Here is a 9524-nt window from a genome sequence, read left to right as displayed (position 1 = left end):
ACCTTCGTCTGGTCAGCTAACATTACTGCCAAGCAGCTGAAATATAGAGTGATATTGAGGTTTTAGCTGACGTGTGTCGCCTCACTGTTTTGAGTGATGCTCGTTCAGGTATATTGAGAGCGAGCAAGCGCGAGCCCGACGCTGACTTTCGTTGATTTAACGGCCACAGGTGTCGCTGTTAACAAGCATTTCTGAAAGTTACAAATAGTCCCTTTAATGTTTGAATGGAAATGTTGCAATCCCTTTGACACTATTTGCACCTATACTTTTGGCACTTATCATAGGCTTTCTATATGATTACAGATTTTAGCCAATTAATTCTTAATATCAAAGGAAACAATCACTTTACACGTGTGCAATCTGCTTGTGTGGTGGTGGGAGTGTTGGTGTGGGTGGTGGACGGCTGGTAAAGGTGGGAGGGGTTGACACAGAGATGTACAGGACGGGACCCCCTCTCATGCTTGCTCCATAAACCTCACTGCATTTCGCTGCTGCAGCTGTCGTTGCGCACACAGTGAGCGGAGAGGTGAGGTGCGCTCCTTCTGGTGGGGTGACTATGTCGAGACTGGAAACGGCTTTTTCACACTGATCAGCGATCACCGAGCTTCTCTTCGGCAAAAAAAGAAAAAACGTAATGTTGTCACTCTGTCGCTCAACAAGGTCGGTTTCCACAGAGCAGTGAAGACACCGCTCATCTACCATGAGCTGTTTGGATGTTATGTACCCAACCTATGGACATTACGCACCGTACGCACCGACTGTTCCTGCTTTTATCAACAGCTTACAGGTAAGGAAATGAGCACATATTTAAATGTTGAGCACAAATTTAATGTTAAAACATATTTTAAATGTTGTAATAATTATGTTATTTTCAGTGTTAGTGGAGGAGATGGGGTGTGTAGGGCACAACTACTAATGTATGCAGCTTGTGCGTAAAAGCAAAAAAGGGTGGTTAAAAGTGTTTTCAATGTTTGTGATGCTGTTATTCATTTGATTGAATTAGTAAATGTACGTCTAGATTAGCAGTAATGTTTGTGCCTTATAAAGCAAAGAAGCTGTTCTGCACCTACAAAACTCACATCTTGACGCACACACATGCCAGTGCTGCCACACACAAAGAAAAACATTATGTCAAAATGTGTCATAGGCAGCTCCAGAAGTGTCCTCTGCAACACCTGTCTTAACCCTTTCTCTCCCCACCCCCTCCCTGCAGGCTCCCACAGGTCTGAGCAGCACTTCTCCTCTCTGCCGGGATTTTATGGACACTCCCAGGGGCCCCGAGGGGATGTCTGGGGGCCCAGCAGGCACTGGAGGATCAGCTTCCTCTTCATCTTCATCCAGCTCTACTTCTTCCTCCTACACGCCCGCGGCTCTAAGGCCAGAGGAGGGCCCCAAGGAGAAGCAGGAGGCCCCCGAGGCAGAGTACCTGACTTCTCGCTGTGTCCTGTTCAGCTACTACCAGGGAGACATCAGCAGCGTGGTGGACGAGCACTTCTCCCGGGCCCTCAGCTCCTACATGGACGGGGAGGGCAAGCGGCGGGCGCCAGACCAACGGGGCACAGGTTTGTAAAGACTAGTTGCATAAGACAAATGAAAGGCGCACACCTGTCCTTTTGGGAGTAGTGCAAACTTTCTTCCATGTTGTGATCTTGGACACGTAAAGTACTCTTCATGTCAGTGATTACAGAACAGTATGGTATCCTTTAATTGGAATGGAGATATTCAACAAAACAACAGAATTGAGTTGGCTACTCCATGGAAAACACGATCCAGTAAATTCTATGCCCAGAATATGAAGAAGACAACCACCTTTGTAGTCTGCAAAACAATGAAATTAATTAGGGACCCAATCAGTTAAGCTGACTCACTATGATGTTTACAACAAATTCATTTTTTGAGGATTCACGCAAGCCTAAAAAAAGTTGGGTAAACTGAGTTTCGGTTGGTCTTGCCCTTCACCACATCCCTGCGGTTTCATCCATTTATTTATGTGAGCACCGGTGCCACAGTTGTCTTGTGTTTGCCTTTGAGACCACACTGGGTGAGTTGACAGTTCTGCAGAGCACAGCAGAGCGTCCGACAGGTGACGTGATCAGGTGACAGGACTGAAAAGCTGCTTGTTGGGACTGTTGTCCCTGGAGAGGTCGGGGAGTAGGGGTTCAGAGGTCACCAAGGTCAGGAGCTGTTGAGAGTCTAAAGGAACTTCTTTGGCTCTAGGGTAAAGATTTAAAGAAGAGATGTAGACGCTGCTGGGATTCATAACCTATTGTGAGTTGTGATGAAGCACTTTGTTTTTTACATTTTCTTAAAAGGAAAAAAAACTTACACATATTCCATAATCACTACTCTGAAAGGCATAACATATATATATACTGTATATATATTTTTTTAAATTAGCTACATTATTAGATTTTTTTGTTTTGTTTTCTGCTTTCATGTGGATTGCACCAAAATGCAAAGTACAAACTTTTCAAATCTGGAGACACATAAGTCCCTTTCAGCCTGCAGATGTCCTTTGAATATCCATATAGGGCCTATAGCCTCTACTCTCTCTTTCCTAGTTCAGTCGGACGTCTTCATTTCGGCACCAACACACACTTCCTGCCTCACAACAGATGCTATGTTTATACATGGCCGTAAGCGCACAGCCTCGCCGGCGTATCCCCTTCAAACGTCTCTGCGGCTGCCATTCTGACTATCGCTCCAGCTCTCGCCCCACAATGGTCGCTCAGTCAGTTGCCTGCCTGCCTGCCTGCCTGCCTGCTGGTCAGATTTATATATGCTGTGGCCCGTGTGATAGGGGCAGAGGGAAACACTACCTCTCAGGGTGCCGCATGGTGTCTTTTTTCAGAGGAATATCTCTCTCTATATATATATATAAGTATACTGCTAAAAACATATAATGGCTCGCTGACATTCTGTCAAGGGCGAGGAGGGTGGGGTGGGGGGGAGCAGAGAAAACAACAGGTGGGGGTGCAGGAGACAGAAGAGAGGGGCGGCGGGTGCAAGCATAGGGCCAGTTTTGCGTGTCTGAGTGTGTGTGTGTGTGTGCCGGAGTGTGTTGTGAGACTTTCATAAGTGCTCGGCTGACATGAGAGTGAGAGATGTCACCACAGCGAGTGATTTAAGGCTCCGGGAGCCTTGGGCTCCCTCCAGGTCAGAGCGTCTACCTTATATAGAATTCGAGGATATAGGGACGTCTCTCTTTCTACGTTTCTCTCTGTCACTCTCTGTCTGTCTGCTAGAACGTGGTTGTGTTTATTTCTGTGTCTTGTTGGGGTTAGGGCTGTGTGACAGTATGATCCAATGGGGAAGATATCTGGGCCAGAGGGTGTAGCAGTCATGTGAGTGACATCTACGTTTTAGCACGGGTTGCTCCTGTTGCACAGCTCCAGCCTTTTTCCATTTGTCTCTATAAATCAAGTGATTCACTACGCAGTTGTGCAACGATTCGTACCTTGGCCTGAATGTAATGTTGTTTATCCTCCTTCCCCTCCTCTCCCATTAGATGCTCCTTCACCCAGCAGTCGACGAAGCTTCCCCCCGTCCTTCTGGGACAGTAACTACTCCTCGCCTCAGAGCCGCTCCCACTGCGAGACGCCTTCCTATTCCATGGAGTCATACGCATCAGCGTTGCACCCAGGCCTGCCTCACCCACACGCTCATCCGCACCCGCACGCTCACCCTCACCCTCACCCAGCAGAGAGCTGGGGGTATCCCCAGGCCCAAGCCTACGGCCACCCACGGCCTCTCCACGAACTGTATTCACCGTCAGCTCTGGAGCCCCACTACGGGCCCCTGCTCATGCCCACAGTGAGGGCACCACACCCCCTCTCCTTGCCAAGCCACTATGAGGTGAGCAAGCTGGAGCCCAGTGCCTCCTGGCCCGGCCTGCTGCCACCGGGAGACGTCAGCCAGACGCTGGCGCTCAACATGGATGCAGGTAACCACTCAACCGTGTCAGGCTGTTACAAACACTGCCTGGACAAAGAGTTCCTTTCAGGGCTGTCAATCGATTAAAATATTTAATCAGGATTAATTGCATGATTGTCCATAGTTAAATGAATCGCACATTATTTATCTGTTCAAAATGTACCTTAAAGGGAGATTTGTCAAGTATTTAATACTCTTGACAACAAGGGAGTGGACAAATATTCTTGTTTACGCAAATGTATGTATATGTTTATCATTGTAACTCAATTAACGACACAAAACAATGACAAATATTGTCCAGACACCCTCACAGGTACTGCATTTAGCATAAAAAATGGCAGCCCGTCGCATTTTTAAGAGGTTAAAGAAATTAGTGGCGTTAAAACAAATTTGCGTGCTATTGTCATGTTAATATTGACAGCCCTAGTTCTATTGTTTACAGTTTATCAAATGTCTCTATTCAGACTGGATAGGAGTATGAGGAAGTGCAAAGACTGACATCGGTGTAGACAAATGCAAATGGAAAGCTCAGATTATTTATGGCTACAAAAATATGTATCTTTTTACGTGTCAAATTGAGCGTAATGAGAGCACGCTTGAAATTCCGCTGTGCATCGATTTCGCTTTTTTTGTGCCATTAATTGCTAAAAACATTTTACCTTTAGTATTGATTTCACTTCATCAAACACAGAAGAACACGCTCATTCTAACAACCATTCACACAAAGACACTCATGTACACACACACGTCAACTTTCAACCCCTGTGATACCGTCTGTAGGGAAACACATTCGCAGATGCATACATTTGTGATGTTGAATACACCAGGCCCTGCCATAGACACTCCCACGCGTGCTAACACACACACTACATCATAATCATCACAGAAGCTCTCTTTCCCCTTTCGAAAACAGGATGTTTGGCAAAAGTGTGCTCCATGACAACCTGTGTTCTGTTGTTTCACCGTCGTCCTCCTCATTGTTCCCTTGTCTTTTTTTTCCTCAGGTCTCCAGCAGCATAAGAAAGGCAAGGAGCTGTACTGGTTCTAACGAGCCCTTCAGTCACATTGACCAGCCATTACCAGATCCAATTAGTCCCTGGACCTGCTCCGCTATTGAAGCAGCGTGTCCCTTTATCCCCCCCCTCCGCCAACACACACACTCCATCCCCATCTATCCACCCCCTTCTCTCTGCTCCTGGCCTCCCCTGCCAGTATACAGCCTTGCTCCAGGTCGACGTGTGTGCACCATGGAGATAAAGCAGGGAGAGGGAGAGAGAGAGAGACTGTCTATAATCTGTGCTGTTGCTCTCTCTCTTCCTCTCTCTCTCTCTCCTGACGCTGCCGGTGCAGCACAGACCTTGGCGAGGTGTGAGCCACAGTGACCTGTTTGGACTGAGGAAGACAGGATCACAACAGACTTTAGCGGAGGACAGGAGAGATAGAGGGATGAATGCAGGGACAGGGGGATGAATAGCGGCGAACAGGGATTCCCTCCAACGTCCCTGGTTATCTCTGTCTCATGCTCTTTGTTGGTACAGTGGTCGTCATCATCCACTTATCTGCATCACGCAGCGATAAACAGGAGCAGCAATTATGGCGGTTTATGCTTTGTGACTGTCATCATGACGCCTTATTTTTGGTTGTTATTATATGATTTTGGTCTCTGAAATAAAGTGTTTCTATTTATTGGTGTTTATGTGCATTTCTAAAATGTTTGGTTAGGCCAGTGTTCTGAAATGATTGTGATTTTATTATAAAGAGAGAGGTGTTGGAGATGACCATACCATGTGTTTTTTTTGGTGGACTTTCTCATCCATCTACAAAGGAATCATTTTGTGGAGAATAAAGGTTATTTTTTTTCACAAAATGTGTTCAGTTCAACAAGTATTTGTTTTGCTCTTATCCGACTCAAAACTTGTGTTCTTTCAATTTGATTTCCATTTTAGTTCTTTTATTTCTCTGTTGTCATTCTTGGATCTTTTGAATTTGGTCTTTCTAAATATTTCTGGGTTGTTCTTGTGTCCAAGAAGATTGTGATGTCAATAAATATTTTTATGGTAATCTGCCACATCTCCTAAATGTTCACCTTGCATGGCATTATGAGTAATACTATCTGAGCTACATTTTTTTTTTTTAATTTAATTTTCCTTTTTTGTCAACAACATAACTTTGCTATCCATTCAGTGTGAAATACCAAATACAGAAGTGTGCACGTTGTCCATGTTTATACCCCCCTCAGAAAACAAAAAAGATAAATAATTCAAAACAAATAAAGAATTAAAAATAAAAATAATAAATTATCACCTGAGCTACTAATTTAAAGGCCGTTGTAAGTGTAGCTGGGGAGATAGAAATAAATATGTCCAGAAGATAAATTAGCTTCAAAATAATGTGTCTCAGTATTATTGGGGGAGAACAATTAAGGCTTAATGGAGGCATTTAGTTTCTGATTTTACACCCTAATATATAGAGTGTGTTGATATTGTAGTAGGTAACTGTGTGAATCCTAGAGACAGTAGCACAGCCAGATGTGATCAAGGTTGCGCTACGCGACTCGTCTCATTTAAAAGGCCTTCCATTTGAATTCCTGCTTGCATTCACACTTTGTCACCTATAAAGTGGGAACGAGTGGTGAATGCCAGCAATGTGTAACCAGAGGAGAAGCCAGCCATCCCAGCTATGCACCAAATGTTGCTGCGTTATTGATCCGATAATCAGATTATGTGCTAAGGTATGCCAGTCTGGGCCACTGTCACAATTTAACGGCTGTTATGTGTGACCCCCCGTCAGAGAGCAGCCAACTATGTGATTGGCTCTAAGCTGAGGATTCATGTAGAGTAATGAAATTAGAAGAGTTTACTGGGGATAGCGTTCCTCTCAGTTTCCCATGCCAAGCATCTTACTGCCTTTTCACACTAGTATTGTCACTGGGGCCGAGGGTTTCCTTTTCACACCGGGTCCTCCAGGATCGACTCCATAGTCAGCATGCACCCACAGCTATTGTCACATTATGTTACTTAGAGGTCTATAAGCTCTTCATAGCATTAATAATTACCATGTTAACCATCATACTGTGACTGTTTATGTTACATTTAGTCATTATGGATGCTGACTGTTACAGTAATATGAATTGATTCTAAATTTTCAGAAGAATTAGCAGAAAAAACTACTGTGGATTCATTTTATTATTGATATACAATTAAATATGTGGGAGCTGTGTTTACTTACTGAATGGAAATACTGTATAAGCAAAGCCTGAGGAAATACTACCCTCTCCTGGAGGCTTTCTAACACTGCAACAACCAGCTACCAAATGACACTTGGATCTGTGTGAGGTTTACTGCTCTACAAAGATTACGTTTCCAGGCTGTCTGGCAAACTGCAAAACACTTAGAAAGGTGGTCATGCCTTTATTTTTATACCCTTTTAGGTTGATTATTTTACCCAGAAAAATTATTACTAAAGAACCCACATAATCGCTAAAAAATGTAGATACTGCACTGTGCTTTTGGATTGTGTTCAGCTCAGATAAACTGTATCTACAACCAAAATGTGTTGGTTCACTTTTTCCTGTCCATTTGAACTAATTTAAGAAAATATACTTTATTTTTTTATAAATTACGGTAGAGCTAAAGCGATTAGTCGATTAATTGATTTGTGGATCGTCAGAAAAATTAATCGGCAACTTTTTTGATAATCAATTAATCATTTTAGTCTTTTTTTTTCATGTAAAAATGCTAAACATTTGCAGGTTCCAGCTTCTAAAATGTGTAAATTTAATGCTGTTCTTTGTTGTATAGCATTGTAAACTGAATATCTTTGGGTTTTGGATTGTTGGTTGAACAATACAAGACGTGAATTGTGATTTGATTTACTGCCGCATTTTATGTGTAAGCCTAATAACTAATTTAATTATCAAGATATCAGTTCATCAACATGAATTTTGTTCATTTACAAATAACAATTATGGAAAAATATACTTTGCTGTTTGTCTGTAGCAGCTAAGAGCAGCAAGTGCGACCAGTCTACCACCAGTTTAGTTACCACAGACATTATAAGCTACATTTCTATTGCATAATCATTTTTCTAGTAGAACCAACATGTTCTCATAACTCGTCACACACTGACGGTTTGTCAGACCCCTCGGCGTCACTTTTTGGTCACAGCAAACGTGCTTAATGTTGTGAATTAAACAAAAACACTTGCTTAGGCTTAGGCAACAGAAACACTTAGTTAGGTTTAGGAAGAAACAACATGGTTGGGCTTAAAATCAATACGTTTTACAGTGAAAACGTGACTTGACGTTGCTTTCTGAGTGTTTATTGTTGCTGCGGATGGGTATACATTGTAGTTAATGGAAGCCCGGTGCATCGCATACCGGTGCTAGAGAGTGACTAGTGTGTTGGCATCAAATGCCAACGGCCGTGACAAAGCGTTGATCTTTCAATTTTGGCCAAATATGTAGTTTTGGCTTTGTCGAGCCGTAGGCCTATAGTTTAAAATCAAATGGACCAACCTCTGACAACAAGAATGTTGCAGTTTTAAGATGTAAAATGATGATAATAATGGGATTATTAATAGTCAGTGTGTGTTGTATTCCTCCCAAAACAACAGCAAACCAATGCAAATAGCTTGTGTTTGCCTCAGTTACGTATCATCAGAGCAAAATCTGTAAAATGTAAGTGTAAGAATTATAATCATGAGTGTTTAATTCAATTTTTTACCAAAAGTAGTTTTGGAAAAGCCCGATTTCTCCGATTTACTGTACCCGGGTAGATTTCAATAAAGGGAAGTGAGCGTTATCAGTTCCGACCATTAACCAACACTTCCTGAGAACAGCTGATTCACTCAGCTGTTGTGTCCGGGCACTGAGTCACCTTTACAGTAAGACAAACCCTAAGATGACCCACTTCACCTCAGAGACTGTGGATCATATGACGGGTCATTGCTGGCAGTCACATGATACAGAATGCAGAGTCACATTCAGTTTTAGAAATATCAAATTCTTACATTTACTATATCTGAGATGAATGTGTCTTTTTAAATCATTTAATCAACATTGAAATCATAAACTGTTTATTGATCTTCCATCTTCACTAAATACTGTGAAATGTATGGTAATCTGTTTACAACCGGACACTCAACCCGTTAACTGACTGTATAAAGCAGTAAACAAAGGCCTTCATTTACTTGCATAACGGTGTGTCTCTGTCCTGCATGTCAGATAGTTAATGTGTGATTTAGAGCTATAACCAAACTGTCATAACTGTCATGTGCAAGCTGAAGGAGACAAATAAAATGCAATGACATGCAACCAAAACAAGTGGTGTACTATATGTGGATGTGGTGGTGGAAATCAAAGAAAACTTTTTTTTTCCTGTGCAGTTAGTGGGTTTCTGTTTTGTCAACAATGCATCAGCCCTACACACATAACAGCACATTATCTAGGTGTGTATCCGTATAGAAAAGCATCTTCACTTTACTCTAACCTCGTTCTCAAGGCCATGCAGACATGCACACAAAAACCTTGATCTATGAACTTACAGAAAGTTTTCCAATTGTATTTGTACTGTGCTGACTCATGGACCCGT

The 9524-nt window shown here is 42.7% G+C and overlaps 1 protein-coding gene across 1 annotated transcript; it reads left to right on the top strand.

Annotated features, from left to right (window-relative positions):
• The first annotated feature begins 465 nt into the window (after nt 1–465).
• Nucleotides 466–5994, top strand: vgll2b (vestigial-like family member 2b). The gene is made up of 4 exons (XM_037747106.1): nt 466–787; nt 1214–1562; nt 3509–3943; nt 4938–5994. Exons 1-4 carry the CDS (start codon nt 701–703, stop codon nt 4979–4981), a joined length of 915 nt encoding a protein of 304 aa, XP_037603034.1. The 5' UTR covers nt 466–700; the 3' UTR covers nt 4982–5994.
• Nucleotides 5995–9524: the final 3530 nt, after the last annotated feature.

Source organism: Sebastes umbrosus, chromosome 16 (assembly GCF_015220745.1).
Source record: "Sebastes umbrosus isolate fSebUmb1 chromosome 16, fSebUmb1.pri, whole genome shotgun sequence".
In the NCBI taxonomy this organism is placed as follows: Eukaryota; Metazoa; Chordata; class Actinopteri; order Perciformes; family Sebastidae; genus Sebastes; species Sebastes umbrosus.
This window is presented reverse-complemented; position numbering and strand designations above follow the sequence as displayed.